Raw genomic sequence first — 20249 nt, 5'->3', positions numbered from 1 at the left:
TTGGGCCTTAAGTGGGTTCCAGCTGGGCGAATTATATGTGACCCATGTAGGCCACACTTGTGTCCGCCCATTAAGGGCTCCAAGTGGGCCGTGCACCCAGTTTTCACAAAGGGCCCACCCGTGTTAGCCCATATGGGCTTACGTGTGTTTCTAACTGGGTCTTAGGTGGTATCCAAATGGGCCATTTTGTGTCAGAACCATGTGTGCGCCACCTGTGTTTGCCTATATGGGTTTGAACTGGGATCTGATTGGGCCTTAAGTGGGTTCCAGCTGGGAAAAGTATATGCGACCCATGTAGGCCACACTTGTGTCCGCCCATTAAGGGCTCCAAGTGGGTTTTCACCCAGTATCCACTCAGGGCCCAGCTGTGTTATCCCATATGGGCTTACGTGGGTTTCTGACTGGGTTTTAGGTGGGGTCAAAATTGGCAATTGTATGTCAAACACATGTAGGCCTCACCTGTGTTTGCCTATATAGGCTTGAAGTGGGATCTGAATGGGCCTTAAATGGAGTCCAACTGGGCACTTTGAGACCGATGTAGATCCCACTTCTAGCAGCACAAGTGGGTAACACCCGGGAACTTTGTCAAAATGGGTTTCAAGTTGGTCCTGAAGGGATTTAAATGGGAGAATTTAGCAGTATATTGACATGAACCCTGTTTAACAACTGCAAACACATTAACATGAGATGTAAAAAGTTCCTAAGGTTTAGCCAATTTAACTTTTACCAGAGTGAAAAAACTATATCAGACAATATATCTTTTGACAAAGTTTATTGAAAACATGTTCACATGGAATCTATTGGTTGCAATATAAAACCAAGCTTTGTTCTTTCAGACCAATTTTCTGTTAGTTTTATATTGGCCTCAATAACATAAGTGTCATAAATGAAACGTAGGAAAAACAAATTATTCACAAATTGTGTAAATAACACTTGTGTGAAGTGATGGGCGCTCATATCATACATCACATTCCGTGCTCAGCCAATCAAATCATCGCTATGGGGTACACACATTGCTAAGCCAATCAAATAATCGTTATGGGGTACACACATTGCTAAGCCAATCAAATAATCGTAATGGGGAACACACAAACACAAAGCTGGGCATAGGAGGGGCTAGCACCCTTCAAAAATAAAAAAATAAAACACTATTGCAAGCTTATTGGTTGAGAAATTTCAAGAACTTGAACCATCAAGTGAAGATAGGGTTAATTTAAAGGATATTTAACTTTCAAACATGTTTGGGGTCATTCTAACATTGGGGTGTTTTTTGTCACTGTACCCATCCTTTAACAACTATGAGTAAGGAGCAGCCATTCTCTCTGGGAGCTGGCGCTCAAGCAGCAATTAGGGGTTACAAATTTTGCTCAGGGACACACTTTGACACATCGCTGGCCTAGCATCGTGCCAGGGACAACCAGGGGCTCTGGGTCCCCAGGCAGGTTCACTAACTTGTGAGCACCCAGTTTTTAAGTTGCTTGATTCAGTATTTAAATATTTGATATTCATATTATCAGACACGCCTCCTTCCTATGTAAACCTATGGTAACTTTGAACTCAATTTTAATCATGTTAGATTAATTGAAAACAACACTTAGCCTACTGCAAGACATATATATTGACAGACAATATGGAGGAAGCACTTATAGAAACCCCAACTGAAGTATTATGGCAGGACAGGAAGAAAAACAAACCATGGCCCACTGATAACATCCTAGATCAGTGGTTCCCAAACTGTGGTGCGTGCACCCCTTGTGGTGCGCGAGCGCCTTCTAGGGGGTGTGCGACATGCAAATGGTGGTGCTATGGTTTTATTATAAATATATGAACATATTGTGCCAATATATGGCAAGTATATGCAGCACATATCATATGTTGCATATATGCCATATTCAGGTTCATATATGTGCATGTATATGTGGATAAATAGGAAATGTATGTCTCTATATAGCTTATGCAATTTATATTTCCATGTGTGGGGGGTGCGTCAGTTAGGTCAGAAGGTAACAGGGGGTGCATGGCCAAAAAGGTTTGGGAACCGCTGTCCTAGATCTACCGGGAGGCAGTAAAGTGGATCACATAATCCACGTGTGGAAGCATAGATGCAGGGAGAAGACAGGGCAACAATAAAGCAGCCAACATACAGCCACAATAATAGAAGACAAGCATGACTCTCTACTAACCGAGAAAGCAGCAATATCCAAGTGATGGACAGAGTATTGTTAGGAACTATACAAATGTGCAATAAGACCAAATCTCAACATACTAGTGCCATTAAGTCCAGTAGTGCATGTGGTAGGATGCCCCAATACTTCAAGCTGAAGTCGAGGAGGCAGTAAAGAGCCTGCTATCGATAATGTCCCAGCAGAGCTTTGGAAGCATGGAGGGCAATACAAGATAATAGCATTGACATGCATCTACCAAAAGATATGGGAAACCAAGCAATGTACCCAATAAAAGACCCCAAGAAAGGGAATGCAGGGCAGTGACAAAACTACAGAAACAACAGTTTTTTCTGTCTGGCTAGCAAAGTAATGCTGCAGATCATCTTGATCTAGACCAAAAAGGAGATATTCAAAGTCAGAATACTGATTGAGAAGCACCTTTAGCACCAGCACGACCTGTACCACAACATTGTAATCCAAGCACTATACCCAAGCAGTGCAGTTCTTATAAACAACATGGAGGAAGCACTCATAGAATATCACACCTCCATATCCATCAGAGGAAGACCCTACCATCTCCAATGACATCAAACTTATGAGGAAACACAAGGCAGAGCATATGGCATGGAGATGAAGAGAAAAGTAATATCCTGGTCACCAGCCACAGCCATACATATATCACCAAGGAACAGGCCACTTGCCTGTAGGAAGTAAAGGACTTATATACCTTGGGTCCTTTGTGAGTGAAGATGGCAGCTCCACAAAAGATAAAAGCAAGAATTGGGATAGCAACATCAGCCATGACTAGACTATACAGTATTTGGAAACATAACAAATAATAAATCAGCTTCTCAGTGACGGTCAGACTTTACAAGTCACTTGTACTCTCCACCCTATTCCATTGGCTCTGAAAGCTGGACACTTACAGCGGATACCGAGCACAGCATACAGTCGTTTGAAAGCAAGTGTGACAGAAGAATTCTACATATATCGTATAAGAAGACCGGACAAATGATTATGTTAAGACAGTTTAGCTACCACCCATGCTGGAGAACAGGAGCCTCTACTCTCATGGTCATGTCACAAGACATACCCTCCCTGTCAAAGACCAAAGTACAGGGGACAGTGGAGGGAAAGTGGAGAAGAGGTAGACAGGCAGATTAAGTCCTGAGTGGACAACATCAAGGAGTGGACTGGCTGCAGCTTTCAAACCCTGATATGCACAACAGAAGATCGAAAGCACTGGAGATACCCGAGTGCCCAAGCATCCACCATGACACCTGTACACCCCCCTAGGCCATGGGATGAGTGAGTGAGTGAAATACTGAATCAAGCAACTTAAACTGTATGGGGTGTTCACACTTCACAGAAGCCTGTGTAGCTGTTAAAATTACCCCAAACATGTTTGAAAGTGAATATCACTTTCACTCTTTTAAACAATCATTTTAGAATAGGGTATACATGGGCAGACTACATGAGGAATTTAAATATTCTGAACACAAAAAGTAAGAGGAACCTTTTTGACTTTGACAGATTAAACTTGCACTCTCAATTTGAACTAAAAGAGGGTTATTCTCAGGAGGTAGTTGTTTGCGTGTGTGTGTGTGTGGTCTGTTTTTTCTATTGGGGCTGTGCCCCATTGTCCTGTGTGTTCTCAAGTGATCTCTGAGCTCTTTCAACTATATTCCCACCTCAAGCTCGAGCTCCTGTGAACCACTTTGACAGAGCCTTCTCTCCCTCCTTCTGGTGAATGTCCTGTGACTGCCACTGCGTTCTTCTTTAGTGTCCCTAGAAAAATAACAAGAAGCTGACTTAGTAATGCTAGCTTGATTCTTTGTGTATCAGATTTTGTAACAGATAGCAAATATTTGCTTCTGAGGGGTCCCTGGAACATCATAGTTTTAGATGGGATTCGGCAGCCAATTACATATATTTTTGGGGGTCCTTGACATAAAAATGACTGACATAGAAACAAAAGGTATTTTAGAAAACTGATTTAGAAGGCATTTGTAGAAATGTCCTCAGGTGTAAATGGGTTAATTATACATCAAGAATCGCTAAGGTCTTTAAAGATATTATTGCTGCATATTGAGGATTATTTTCTGAACAGAAAAAAAACAGTAATTTTAAATGTCTTGAGCTAATATGGCAAATGTGTTTTCTATGTGAAATACAAACGGTGGCCTGTGTTCAGAATTGTTGTGATCCCTTTTCAGCACTTAAGACAGCTGAAATACTGTGGCATGCTTCTACTTGTGTACATCAAACATCAAATGTGTTGCCAAACACCATTTCAAGTTAGAAAGACAAAAGTACATTTTGAAGTGAATACGAGACTTCAACTTACAACTGGTTCCAGTGGGGCGGCTCCGTCTGCGTCCCGCATGAGGCTGGTCACATTAAGGGTTCTAGCAGCTGATCAGGGTTTCAGGTGGGCAGCTATTCGCACTGGGACTCGCGGTTCCTACACATATTTTTACATTTCAAGATGTAATACTCTGTATACGTTTAAAGAAATGAAATACATTTAATTCCATAGTTTACATACTTGCATGAGAACCTCCAGGAGAGACACTGGGGCTGCAGGTCATACTCTGCGTCCTGTTGGCTACTTGTGTGCGGATCACTCTCTGGGACACATTTAGTCGGTCCACAGCTGTTCATTCCACAGGAAGGAGTAGGTCCCATGTTTTTGCAGTGGCCTACATTCAATTAAAAAAAACATACCTTTTAGCAAACATAAAAAAATAACTTTAAGCAATAGCATGGTGTGGGCCACAATACATGTCAAACAGCTCAGGAGAAATAAAGAATCACATGACATGCAGAGTCTGGGGATCCCCAGGGGTCCTTGGGGGGGGTTCCAAGGGGTCTCCAGATAAATGATGGATAGTTAAGAACCAAATGGACCCTTATGTTGCTGCAACTGAGAGCCAAATGGACCCTCGCGGTCCATTTTGTTTTATTTGTACACTCTTAGTTATGGTGATCTGTATTCTAATGCAGGGGTTGGGTTGGGGTGCGGTGCAAGGACCCCCAGGGCCCTATATTTCCGATGGCATGCCTTGACATGAAAAGGTTTTAGAACTACAGCCTTTGTTACACAACATTACCTCCTCGGTCACTTTTGGGAAGTTTCAGCATCAGTCTGTACATCAGATTGGCAGAAGTCTCTGCCTTTGTGAGCTTCTGACATTGCATGTGTCTTCAAGAAAGAGCACACAAACAGGGGAAGGGGACAGGGAAGGGAAGTTAAAGCAATATGATGCCAAACCTTTGAATGGCATAGGCTAGCATAAGCCTATCATCTCATTGCCTACTTAATTACACATATGTTGTAGTACACCTTGTAAAGGCAACTTGTTTTCAATGTGGAATAACAAAATTCAGGAGCCTAGACAATATTAAAAAAACGATGTGAAATGATAACTGTGGCCTATTTTCAGATTTGTTGCACTTCCTTTCCTTTCCAGTTTTAGAGCACCAAAGTCTGACGTCAATATCGGTAGAGGGTGCAAATCCACGGGTTCATGTACTTTTTTATTTGCATTGTAATCCCCATAAAGGGGATTTTGATCGCCTCATATAAGAACTGTGATTGAAAAATAAATATGTCATCCCGGGCCATTACACTCAGATATGAAGAATCAACTGACTGAGAGAAAACTCTATTGTTACTGCTGCTAATTTAGTTACATTTTCGCTAGAAACAGACTATCATATACGAGTGACTGACTATCATAAACGATACAGAGACACCTCCCTGACACCTCCGAGACAGCTTGTTTATTTTTGGACCACAACTCTTACATGAGACGATTTTAAGATGACCCCATGTTATTCGCCATAGAGAAATGACTTCCGTGAACCAGGGGATGAGCGAGTGACGTCAGGACTTGGGCGCTCTATAGCAGCTGTATGATGTGGCATGCTTTTACTAGTGTATATAAAATGTTTTGCTAAACTTCACCATTTAACCCACTAAGACCTGGGACTTTAGCATTTAACCACATTAACCATAATTTTATACTTTAGCTATTGAAAAATAGCATATATGCAAGCTCATACACTACGAGCTTGTAGATCTGCTATTTTTTCAAAACAATGTCAGGATTTAGAAGACATTTTGTAGAATCTGGTCTCATGTAGAAATGTTACACTAACAATTAAAAACTCAAATTCACCTTATGCAACATAATATGTTATGATGGATACAACTCCAGACATGAACACAGAGACCACAGCTTGTCATTTGTGGCTGGACATCTTCATTTCCAATTTACTTGGACAAATAAAAAAAGTAAAAGAGAAGAATCAATTACCCAAAAGAAACACACAGACAAACACACCCCCTGTATAAATTCATAACACAGCCTGGGCCTACTGTACTTCTAGGACCCCCAAAATTGACACCCCATAAGAGAAGATTTTCTCAAATTTCCTCAACCATATTTTCTTTCAAGGACCCACAATTCTCTGGGACCACCATTTTAATTTAACTCTGAGGGTACAAATGGAACCAAACTGACATGTTAAGGTACGTTTGTTTCCATTTGTTGTTACACTCTCAGAGTTACAGACATGTAAGGGTCCATTTGGTTCCATTTGAACACTCTCAGAGTTACAGACCTGTAAGGGTCCATTTGGTTACTGTACTATCCATCCTTTAGCTAGGGACCCCCTTGAACTCCCTCAAGGACCCCACTTCTTGAACCACTGACTTAAACAGAACTTTAATGCTCTTAAACTTCACTGAGAAATACATTTGAACTCACTTGTTATTCAGTCACCCTATGAACTCATCCATCTCCAAATGCTAGCCACACACACACACACACACACACACACACACACACCAATGCAATAGCCCCCCAAAAATATATAGGCAATTTTTGGAAGGAGGAAAACAAATCTGAATTATTTCGCGGACCCCCTGGCTATGCGTCGCGGACCCCCCCAGGGGTCCGCGGACCCCCCCCCCCCCCCCAGGGGTCCGTGACATATCTTTACTGGAAGAGGCTGCACACGAACGCAGAAACCAACTACTACACACACACACACACACAAGCCTAGTAGCTTAAGCCTGCTAAGCTAAGCTAACCAACTACTGGCCCATTGCAAGCAAAGGTTAGCATTTCAATAGCATTAGCATTGACACTGCAGTCATAGGCCTACTCATTGAATAACATTCATGTGCACCAAAAAATATATCAACACAAACAGAACAGACAACATTGTTCAACACTCTAAATTATACAAGCATATACTGGCTGGGGAAAATGGAGGGAAAAAAACAACTGCAATGTAGGCTACTTACTGCAAGTCACTGCTCCTGGCTCCAACTGTTCATCTCCTGTCTTAAAGTGTATTCAATCCGAGGAATAGATCGAGTACTAGGCCTACTTCATAATAGTCCAACAACATTTTACTGATCATGTCGGTTTAGTTTAATCCAAGAATCTGCGGAGCGGACCGTCACATAGATTGTAGATTGTAGATTGTAGATTCAAACAAGAGAGGAGGAGCTACAGAATTGACGTCAGGGGGAATATCACCAGACGCAGGGCAACCAATCACATTTCGCCTTTCGGTCACGTGGCCTTGCAACCGTCTCTCATTCAGCACAGGAACATTGAACATTGATTCTGAATGTATTTTAAAGCATTTAGGCATTAATGGTTAATATCAGTTCTGTGATCTCTCTCTGTGTGTGTGATTAATAATAATAATAATAATAATAATAATAATATAACAAAAAACATTGCATGGATGCACCTGGGACGTATCCTCACCCAGCCAACATGTCCATGTGGGCCCTGCACATGCAGGCTTTCTGGGTACGAAGTGGGCATGGGCTAGAACTGGGCAATTATACCGGGTTCCATGTGGGTTCTATGTGGGCTAAGTGATCATGAGCTTGAACTGGGCAAATTTTGTGGGTTCCATGCAGACATACTAAAGGTCCGACATGCTGAAATCACCCGTCGCTCCCGGCATGCGTTGGTACGACATGCGCCGTGCTTGCGGTTATGGGTTAGGTTAGGGTTTTGGGTAGGGTGTCGGTCTAAGCACAGTCGGACCAATAGGGAGGCACACCTTGTCTGTGCATCCTCCCGGTGGCAGTGGTTCTCGCTCAGGGTAGAATGGCCGGTAGAACCTGCCGGATGGAACCGTGAGGTTCCCAGTTCGATCTCAGGCTCCCACAGAGATAGTGTTGAGGTGTCCTTGAACAAGACACTGAACCCTATAGGGCAGTTAAACTGCATGCTTGCGGTGTGCAGGTTGGTGCCTTGGATGGTTCCCTCCGCCATTGGTGTATGAATGGGTATTGGGACAATCTATGTAAAGTGCTTTGGATGAAAGCGCTATATAAATGCACCATTTACCATTTATCCAACTAATTAGTTGACAGATTTATCAGACATGTATACAGGCACAATCCCACCCTCCTCAAATTAGTATGGGATTTCTGTCTGTCTGTCTGTCTGTCTGTCTGACTTTCTCTCTCTCTCCCTCCCCCACCCATCTCTGTCTCTCTCTCCCTCCCCCACCCCTCCTCTCTCTCCCTCTCAGTCTCTCTCTCTCTCTCCCTCACTAGAACATGCCATGCACACACATTTGCCTGCTGCAGTTGGCAGAGCAGTGGACAATAATACAATTACCAGACAGAGCAAATTATACATCCTCAACATTTTATTTAATAATAATACCTCAGATGTGAGGGGTTCCAATAAATGTATCTGTCACAAACTTTTCCACCGGACAAGTACACTTTTAATAACCTTGTCCAGAAAGATTTATTACTTGTACCGGACAAGTATACCTACTATAAAATGGTGGACAATCTTGAGGATTTCTGTGTAAAGTGGGGGGAGGATTGTGTACAGTGGGGAATGATGACAAACTGCTCTTCTCTTTCTGATCTGGTTTTGGAGCCTCGCTGTGTTTCTGTGTTTTTATCCTTCTAATTTGCTTGCATATAACTTATAGGTGAGGTCATGTACTGGTCTATATATGCAGTGTAAAGAACTCTCTCTCTCCATCTCTCTCTCTCCATCTCTCTCTCTCTCTCTCTCTCTCTCTCTCTCTCTCTCCCTTCCTCCCCCATCCCAAATCATGTCTGTCTGTCTGTCTGTCTGTCTGTCTGTCTGTCTGTCTGTCTGTCTGTCTGTCTGTCTGTCTGTCTGTCTGTCTGTATGTCTGTCTGTCTGTCTGTCTCTGTCCCGCCCTCCCTCTCTCTCTCCCTCCCTCCCTCCCTCCCTCTCTCTCTCTCTCTCTCTCTCTCTCTCTCCTCTCTCTCCGTCCCTCCCTCCTCTCTCTGTTGCGACATCACTCAATGGAATGACGTACATAGGGCTGCCCTGGAGGCCACCCTAGTAGTTTGAAGACGCACGTTGCCCGCAAGCCTGCACAGCCATTCAGAGTTTTCGCACCTGTGTCACAGCTTGAAACAATAGGAATGACCGGCCTTGGATGCATATCAATGGTGATGGCCAGGTCCATTGTGTCGAGTCGACTGTACTGTAGGTGGCTGATGGATTTATGATGATAAACTAATTCAATTTCAGAGATGACGTTTGCAAGGTAAATGCATAATTAAACACTAAAACTAAAGTTTGCCCATTACAGTTGATATACAGTATATTGTGGGTATATTAGGTCTACATTTAAGAGGATATTTCAATCGGTGATCACTCGTGAGTGTGCATGTGTGCGCGACATAGCCCCACTAGTTGAAATATCCACAGCACATCGCTGGACATAGGCATTATAGTCCCGCACACAAGATGTGCACGCCTAACTGCTATTCACTAGTTTGACGTGTGTGCATGGGCTGCCTACTTCCGATAATAATCTTATACATAATTCCCTCCCTAGGGAAATATCCGCCCATTTTGCCCAGAATAGCAGCTCTACAAGCTCATGAAATCAATGAAAAGCTTCCATCTGCAACACAATTTTATACAATGGCCGGTACTCTCTCTCTTTGTCCGTCCGTCCGACTGTTCGTCCATCCATATCTATCAAGACTTTATACACTGTTGTTCACATCCAAGATCATCAAAGGAACACTTACACTTATTGTAACTTATCATTACTTTCAAGAAAAAAGCTGGTACAGATTTCATTTATGATAACTTGCTGTCAGCTGCTTACTTTCTGCAGTTCTTTACCCAGATATGCTCTAACTGTGTGTGTGTGTGTGTGTGTGTGTGTGTGTGTGTGTGTGTGTGTGTGTGTGTGTGTGTGTGTGTGTGTGTGTGTGTGTGTGTGTGTGTGTGTGTGTGTGTGGGCGTAGCCGACTTATCCCATGCTTAAACCTTTATACGTTCAGTTATTTTTGGCAAGGCAAAACTGGTCACCCTTGTATGGGTCCTGTATGGGTTATGTATGGGCTAAGTGGGCATGGGTTAAAACTGGTCACTCATGTCTGGGTCCTATATAGGTTATGTATGGGCTAAGTGGGCATGGGTTAGAACTGGTCACTCATGTCTGGGTCCTATATAGGTTATGTATGGGCTAAGTGGGCATGGTCTAACCCATGCCCACTTAGCCCATACATAACCTATATAGGACCCAGACATGACCCAGACATGGTCACTCATGTCTGGGTCCTATATAGGTTATGTATGGGCTAAGTGGGCATGGGTTAGAACTGGTCACTCATGTCTGGGTCCTATATAGGGTATGTATGGGCTAAGTGGGCATGGGTTAGAACTGGTCACTCATGTCTGGGTCCTATATAGGTTATGTATGGGCTAAGTGGGCATGGGTTAGAACTGGTCACTCATGTCTGGGTCCTATATAGGTTATGTATGGGCTAAGTGGGCATGGGTTAGAACTGGTCACTCATGTCTGGGTCCTATATAGGTTATGTATGGGCTAAGTGGGCATGGGTTAGAACTGGTCACTCATGTCTGGGTCCTATATAGGTTATGTATGGGCTAAGTGGGCATGGGTTAGAACTGGTCACTCATGTCTGGGTCCTATATAGGACCCAGTACTTTCCCTATGGGTCCTATATAGGATTATGTTTTTTGGGAAATTTGGCGCCACCTTTCGGAACTTTCCCGATGTCGCACAGGAACGGGGATGGTACCGTTGGATTCAGCGTGGAAAGGTAAGTCCGGCCAAGTTGTCTTTTTTAAAAATAGGGATAAAGTCCATAGCACACCTAATTAAGAGTGGTTAACTCCGCCCACAAAGGTCGCACAGGGGCGTGGCTCACATCCACACGTAGGGCTCGATGATGCGCACACGCATATATGCGTTTCCTCGCACACGGTCATGCGGTTCAGAAAACTAGGGTTAGACTTTGACGCGCGATAGCTCCGCCCACAAGGGTCGAAAATGGGCGTGCCTTACATCCACGCTTAGCTATCCATGAGACAAACGCGCCAATATGTGTCTCCCCGCTCACGGACGTGTGGTTCTCAAAATTAGGGTTAGCATTTCACCATTCAATACACTCTAAGGTTTATCATGTCTATAACGCTTGTGGATGACAGGTCAGAGTTGGAGAACTCTTGCTACGGGTGTCGCACAAGAATGGCGGACCAATCGGAGCGTAGATCTCGGAGAGCTGTACGTGCCCATGTAAATTACTTGGCTGGCGGACCTATCGTTACCGAGCTATCACGCGTCGAACACTAACCAATTAACTAGCCAATTAAGAGAACCGTAATTCCGTGTGCTGGGAAACGCATATCAGCGTGTTCAGCTCGTCGTGTTGAGTCCGAAAATGGTCTCACTTTTTTCCAGACATGTTTCGAGGGCTAGGGACCGATAGGAGGCGTTTACACTTCCTAACATCGTAGAGAGATGAGACCACCACCGTTGAAATCGGGTCGAAAAAGTAAGTGGGGATACATACCCATTGATTATTTTAAAACATTGGAAATATATCGTTTCTGGGTGCATTTGTGACACTTTTACGTAACCCATATGGGACACAGACATGCGTGCCCAGTTCTAACCCATGCCCACTTAGCCCATACATAACCTATATAGGACCCAGACATGCGTGACCAGTTCTAAACCATGCCCACTTAGCCCATATATAACCCACAAGGGACCCATACATGCATGACCAGTTCTAACCCATGCCCACTTAGCCCATATATAACCCACAAGGGACCCATACATGCATGACCAGTTCTAACCCATGCCCACTTAGCCCATATATAACCCACAAGGGACCCATACATGCATGACCAGTTCTAACCCACGCCCACTTAGCCCATATATAACCCACAAGGGACCCATAGATGTGTGACCAGTTCTAACCCATGCCCACTTAGCCCATATATAACCCACAAGGGACCCATACATGCATGACCAGTTCTAACCCACGCCCACTTAGCCCATATATAACCCACAAGGGACCCATAGATGGGTGACCAGTTCTAACCCATGCCCACTTAGCCCATACGTAACCCATATGGGACACAGACATGCGTGCCCAGTTCTAACCCATGCCCACTTAGCCCATACATAACCTAATATAGGACCCAGACATGGGTGACCAGTTCTAACCCATGCCCACTTGGCCCATATATAACCCACAAGGGACCCAGACATGCGTGACCAGTTCTAACCCATGCCCACTTAGCCCATACGTAACCCATATGGGACACAGACATGCGTGCCCAGTTCTAACCCATGCCCACTTAGCCCATACATAACCTATATAGGACCCAGACAAGCATGACCAGTTCTAACCCATGCCCACTTAGCCCATATATAACCCACAAGGGACCCATACATGCATAACCAGTTCTAACCCATGCCCACTTAGCCCATATATAACCCACAAGGGACCAATAGATGGGTGACCAGTTCAAACCCATGCCCACTTAGCCCATACGTAACCCATATGGGACATAGACATGCGTGCCCAGTTCTAACCCATGCCCACTTAGCCCATACATAACCTATATAGGACCCAGGCATGCGTGACCAGTTCTAAACCATGCCCACTTAGCCCATATATAACCCACAAGGGACCCATAGATGTGTGACCAGTTCTAACCCATGCCCACTTAGCCCATATATAACCCACAAGGGACCCATACATGCATGACCAGTTCTAACCCACGCCCACTTAGCCCATATATAACCCACAAGGGACCCATAGATGGGTGACCAGTTCTAACCCATGCCCACTTAGCCCATACGTAACCCATATGGGACACAGACATGCGTGCCCAGTTCTAACCCATGCCCACTTAGCCCATACATAACCTAATATAGGACCCAGACATGGGTGACCAGTTCTAACCCATGCCCACTTGGCCCATATATAACCCACAAGGGACCCAGACATGCGTGACCAGTTCTAACCCATGCCCACTTAGCCCATACGTAACCCATATGGGACACAGACATGCGTGCCCAGTTCTAATCCATGCCCACTTAGCCCATACATAACCTATATAGGACCCAGACAAGCATGACCAGTTCTAACCCATGCCCACTTAGCCCATATATAACCCACAAGGGACCCATACATGCATAACCAGTTCTAACCCACGCCCACTTAGCCCATATATAACCCACAAGGGACCAATAGATGGGTGACCAGTTCAAACCCATGCCCACTTAGCCCATACGTAACCCATATGGGACATAGACATGCGTGCCCAGTTCTAACCCATGCCCACTTAGCCCATACATAACCTATATAGGACCCAGGCATGCGTGACCAGTTCTAAACCATGCCCACTTAGCCCATATATAACCCACAAGGGACCCATACATGCATGACCAGTTCTAACCCATGCCCACTTAGCCCATATATAACCCACAAGGGACCCATAAATGCATGACCAGTTCTAACCCACGCCCACTTAGCCCATATATAACCCACAAGGGACCCATAGATGGGTGACCAGTTCTAACCCATGCCAACTTAGCCCATACGCAACCCATATGGGACACAGACATGCGTGCCCAGTTCTAACCCATGCCCACTTAGCCCATACATAACCTATATAGGACCCAGACATGCGTGACCAGTTCTAAACCATGCCCACTTAGCCCATATATAACCCACAAGGGACCCATACATCCATGACCAGTTCTAACCCATGCCCACTTAGCCCATATATAACCCAAAAGGGACCCATACATGCATGACCAGTTCTAACCCACGCCCACTTAGCCCATATATAACCCACAAGGGACCCATAGATGGGTGACCAGTTCTAACCCATGCCCACTTAGCCCATATATAACCCATATGGGACACAGACATGCGTGCCCAGTTCTAACCCATGCCCACTTAGCCCATACATAACCTATATAGGACCCAGACATGCGTGACCAGTTCTAACCCACGCCCACTTAGCCCATATATAACCCACAAGGGACCCATAGATGGGTGACCAGTTCTAACCCATGCCCACTTAGCCCATACGTAACCTATATAGGACCCAGACATGGGAGCCCAGTTCTAACCCATGCCCACTTAGCCCATATATAACCCACAAGGGACCCATACATGGGTGACCAGTTCTAACCCACGCCCACTTGGCCCATCTGTAACCCATATCGAACCCACGATATTTGCCCAGTTCAAGCCCATGCCCACTTAGCCCACATAGAACCTACCTGGAACCCAGTATAATTGCCCAGTTCTAGCCCATGCCCACTTGGTACCCATAAGCACACATGCACCCCATATGGGGCCCACTTGGACATGTTAGCTGGGACACAGCAATGAGATCATACTTCTTTGTGGGTAGATCTTGTTGAGCTGGCCGGTCATTAAAGTAGCTCTTAACACTCCCAACGCGGATCGCGTATCAATACGTTATCAATTAATCAAACGTCGGGTGCGGATCACGTATCAATACGTTTCAATCACTTTTTTATAGCATACTTTCATTCATCTTTTTACCCACCCGGACAATGAAGAACCATCGCCCTATCATTGCTGCTTAGTCCCGCTCACGTGATCAGAAAAAAAAACCAAAAAAAAAAAAACCCCTCCCCTCCTGAAAACAGGAGGGCGGACCGCTTTACGTGTATAAACCAGTGTAGAATGGCTGCGCCCATGCCGATGTAGCCCGTGTATGAAAAGAATCAAATTTCACCTAACCTCGCCTCACCAGGCTTTCCTCCACCTATTGGCTTTTATACTCGATTCCCCCCTCCCCTCCTGTTTCTCCTGCAGGAGGAGAGGTCTACCGTTGGTGGATCACGTATCGCCATGCAGAGCCGTCATAATCGGAGATCGCTCAGACGTGTGATTGTAACGCTTTTTTATTCATTATAATTGTAGTGATAAGACCGCAATGAACGCGTCGGGGACGTAATCGACCCGGGTGTAATGTATAACGAACTTTTCCGCGACCTAAACCGTGGTGTTGTCATCTGTGGAAGTCATTTTTTCCTTCTCGTCGACATCACAGCCGGGTGACGCTTTTTTCCCCCTCCATCGCCCCCAAGCTGCATGCCCATAGCCTGGCTTGGCCAGCCTCATAGCGGGGATTCACTGAAGATTCTTCCCCGGAGGAAACATCAGTGAACCCTCGCTATGAGTCTGGCCGTGCCAGGCTAGCATGCCCAGGCATGTTCCCCTACACTAGCTTGAAAAACAAAATCAGCTGATGACAACGCGTCTCACCGTGTTATACTATAGTTCTGAACCGAACGGTGGAATGGGACTTTTTATAGCCGTACGGATCAAGACTTTTGCTGCCCAATGTGCCCATGACCCCCCCCCAATGTTACTGCGATCAAAACAATGAAAGCAGTGAGATAGATTAGGCGAGGCGGCACTCATCATCAAAAAGAAAGCATAGTTATGAAGGTTTATAGTCAGACATTGACAGGCAGATATAACAATAAACACAATAAATATGCTATACATCCTATACATCGAATGAAAGCCCTGAATGTGTACTTTTACGAGGAAAATAGTAAACATTGATCCCATGTACAGTTTGTCATAAATTGGATACTGGGTGGATGCACATTGCGCCCACCAGATATAACTGCAGAGAAGACATGGACCCGAACTCAATATTCACAAAATAAGGCCTATAGCGACATATAAATACTATATACCGTATGAAACAGAAGACTCTCTGCTTTCATAAGGAAAAAAATTGTACTGTAATAATAAAAAAATCACACCCCTGTGAAGTGAGCAGTGCAACTCTACTTCTCTACTTATTCACTACAGCTCGCTATATACGGACTGAGGCAGAAAGTCATGTAAACCTTTTATTTACAGTTTGGTCTGTAAACTTCTACTGTAATAATAAAAATCACACCCCTGTGAAGTGAGCGTTGCAACTGTTCTGTACTTATTCACTACAGCTCGCTATATACGGACTGAGACAGAAAGTCATGTAAACCTTTTATTTACAGTTTGGTCTGTAAACTTCTACTGTAATAATAAAAATCACACCCCTGTGAAGTGAGCGGTGCAACTGTTCTCTACAGTTGCACCGCGCAACTATAAAGAACAGTTGCACCGCTCACTTCACAGGGGTGTGATTTTTATTATTACAGTAGAAGTTTACAGACCAAACTGTAAATAAAAGGTTTACATGACTTTCTGTCTCAGTCCGTATATAGCGAGCTGTAGTGAATAAGTACAGAACAGTTGCAACGCTCACTTCACAGGGGTGTGATTTTTATTATTACAGTAGAAGTTTACAGACCAAACTGTAAATAAAAGGTTTACATGACTTTCTGCCTCAGTCCGTATATAGCGAGCTGTAGTGAATAAGTAGAGAAGTAGAGTTGCACTGCTCACTTCACAGGGGTGTGATTTTTTTATTATTACAGTACAATTTTTTTCCTTATGAAAGCAGAGAGTCTTCTGTTTCATACGGTATATAGTATTTATATGTCGCTATAGGCCTTATTTTGTGAATATTGAGGAGTTCACGTCCATGTCTTCTCTGAAGTTATCTGGTGGGCACAAGCTGCATTCAATAACCAATTACTGTCTAACTGTAGATGGGATCAATGTTTACTGTTTTCCTCGTAAAAGTACACATTCAGGGCTTTCATTCGGTGTATAGGATGTATAGGATATTTATTGGGTTCAATTTTATATCTGCCTGTCAATGTCTCTGACTTTAAACCATCCATAACTCTGCTCGCTGTTCAAGATAACCACTTCCAGGCAAATGCAGGTGTTGCAAAAAGGTCAATATCTCCAGAATGGAACATGGTAAAATCAAAATGTATTTTTTTAATTGAAGTGGACAAGTTCAGCTTTCTTTTGATGTAGGCGTGTGATTCTCGCTATAAGAGAACATTTTACTGTGGGCCCCCGAACAAGGCCTTTGTGCAATGTTAAATGGCAGCAACATCCAAATAGGCCTGTTGAGATCTTCCAGCAATCAAAGTGTTAAGTCAAAAAGTCTGGGCACCCCTGGTCTACAGTCTCTGAGTGTTGCTTTGGTTCAGTCACAGTGTGTAAAATACATTATTTATAACATTTAGCACATTACTCTGCAAATAGTATAATCTCATATTTGTGTGGGATGTACATTGTACAATAGGCCTATGATGAAACAAAGCTCCATCATGTCATGATAAACCAGTATAAACCAGCTGCTATGATCATGCACCTTATTATTTCTATCATGTTTGGATATGCAATGTGTAAATATGTAGACATAATTGTCTCTTTTGCTATTTCTGCTATCTGGCATCTAGAGTTGCAATACCAACCCTTGACAGCCAACAGAAAAGTCTTATCTGATTGTAGGATTAAATGACATGAAACTCATCAACATTGCAGCTGCTGACCAAACTAATACATAGCCTTTTTATTCATTCATTATTATTATTATTAAATCTGTATTTATTTATGTATGTATTTATTCCTATTCTGTACATAGGCCTACATACCGTTGTATATATTTTCATGATATTGTATTTGTGTTATTTTTACTGTCTGTCTGTCTGTCTGTTTGTCTGTTCGTCTGTCTGTCTGTCTGTCTGTCTGTCTGTCTGTCTGAAACAAGCCCTCAGGCCTTTTATATTATATCCTTTTAGATAATGGTTTTAGATTATTATTTTAGATTATTGTATAACTGTAGGCCTACCTCTGTCTTTCTTTCACAAACAGTTAATAAAGTATTCAATCCGTCCGTCCAGTTACACACCTCCTCCACCAGGGGGCGAAAGGCAGAGCCTTTGCATTGAGCAAACGGCCTGGAGGATCCATTGGTGCGCATGCGCTCGAAACACGTTGATCCGGAAACGGAAGTAAAGTGCGTGTTGTTGTTGCTCTTAGTACTGCAGCATGGAGGTTAGCCTTTAGCTCTGTGGTTGTTTTTCATCGTGGTGTGAAATAAACGGATTGTTGCAAAAAAAAAACAACTCATAATGGAGGTCAAAACGTGTCAAATGGAGTCTGTACGGCTGAAGATATATGAACACATGACGTCGGTGGGAGAGGACATATTGTGTGTTTTGGACAAACAGCAGCAGAGTGGTGGTGCTGATGTTTGTTGTGTGAAGCTTGATGTCAGAGTGTTTGTGTTGGAGCGCCTCAGTTTGGCTGCTCAGGTCATGGTCAACCTCTTCCAGAGAGAGATGGAGACACTAGAAACTCTGCTGGAGAAACAAAACAAAGTGATGGACATTGATGTTGATATGGACATCAATCTACACACTGCAGGTATGTGTGACACACACAAACACGCGCACACCAAACTACATACTGCAGGTTCGTAAACTCTGAACAACACCAGCTTAGCTACAGGTAGTATTAAGCTAACTGAACTACATTTTCCAGTAGCTTATTGTTGTCACCAATTGCAGCAGTGTGTGTGTGTGTGTGTGTGTGTGTGTGTGTGTGTGTGTGTGTGTGTGTGTGTGTGTGTGTGTGTGTGTGTGTGTGTGTGTGTGTGTGTGTGTGTGATGTAAATAGGGTGCGTTTTGCATCCCAAAACGCACTTTATAGTTATGGGACGCAATAAACCAACAACCTCTGCGTCCTGTGGACGCAACTTTATCCTGGCTGCACTGAAGACTATGGCACTCTCTCGGTCACACACTGTTCTACGTGGAAGTCTAGCACTATTTCGGTCACACACTGTTCTACGTGGAAGTCTAGCACTCTCTCGGTCACACACTGTTCTACGTGGAAGTCTAGCACTCTCTCAGTCACACTCTTCCCCCCCCCCCCCCCCCCCCCCCCGGCGGCCGCCGCTGCCCCCGCCCCCACACACGCACACACGGAGAGAGAGAGAGAGCCACGACATGATGAGCCCTCGATCGTCTTAAACGTATTTCTTGGACCACTCTGGAATAATATTGATCGTTATACATATACAGGTCTGCTAGTACTACTACCTTTTCATCTCAAATTGACCGGCCAAAATAAATCCACGACTGATTTTAGTGTGTTGCTCCGCTCACTTCTCACTCCAACTTGCTTTGAGCTCGGTGGATGCGCTTTCAACGCAAATATGAGTCAGCTGGTTAACGAGCCTCGTTGACCTGGCAATCAACGGCACTATTAATGGCAGCTGTATAAACGCTTCTCTTTTGTCTCGTGTGTATGCGTGTGTACTGTGTAGGGCAGGGCATTCTTCCCTGTAGACAGGGACTCAAGTGACTTCTAAGTTCCACTTTTCCAAAGCAATTATTTTACATCCACAATGGCATGCCTATTCGCATTTTGGCTAAGTACAATAATTGCAACGGCAAACAACTTTTGGTTGGTATATTAAGCTATGTTAAATCCACTGTTGCCCACTATTAGTATTTCTTACTGAGTTGTGCTTGCTAATACTACTAGCCTACATAAAAACATATACTGTATAGGCCTATTTTATATTTGTATATATATTTTTTGTAATAAAAAATAAAAAATGTTTTAATATTATTTTTGAGTGGTGCAACCACTCCCTTACGGAGCTATGTGTGTGTCTGGGTGTCTGGGTATGAGCACAAAAATAGCATGGTTGTTTTTCACCATCTGTGCGCAACCTAACGCACACACAAACACACACGCACGTATTAACTGTATATATGATGCTTTCGGGGGTGCCAATACATTACAGTGACAGTACAGTACAGTAGACTCTACTGAGTAGAGGGACC

General features: G+C 44.0%; 1 protein-coding gene across 2 annotated transcripts in view; it reads left to right on the top strand.

Moving 5' to 3' along the window:
* LOC306919473 (uncharacterized protein) overlaps nucleotides 1–20249 on the top strand; it is a 227454-nt gene that overhangs the window by 201060 nt on the left and 6145 nt on the right. The window contains exon 1 of one of the 2 annotated variants that reach the window (XM_079532242.1): nucleotides 18441–18819. The exons of the other annotated variant lie outside the window; for it this stretch is intronic. Within the exon in view, the coding sequence (XP_079388368.1) occupies nucleotides 18525–18819 (295 nt within the window). The 5' untranslated portion in view covers nucleotides 18441–18524. Of the gene's footprint in view, nucleotides 1–18440; nucleotides 18820–20249 lie in introns of those variants that run through there. 2 annotated transcript variants of the gene reach the window in all.

This window comes from Electrona antarctica (genome assembly GCF_951216825.1).
Source record: "Electrona antarctica genome assembly, contig: scaffold_25, whole genome shotgun sequence".
Lineage (NCBI taxonomy): Eukaryota > Metazoa > Chordata > Actinopteri > Myctophiformes > Myctophidae > Electrona > Electrona antarctica.
Note: the sequence above shows the minus strand (reverse complement) of the source record. Positions and strands in the feature narration are given on the sequence as shown.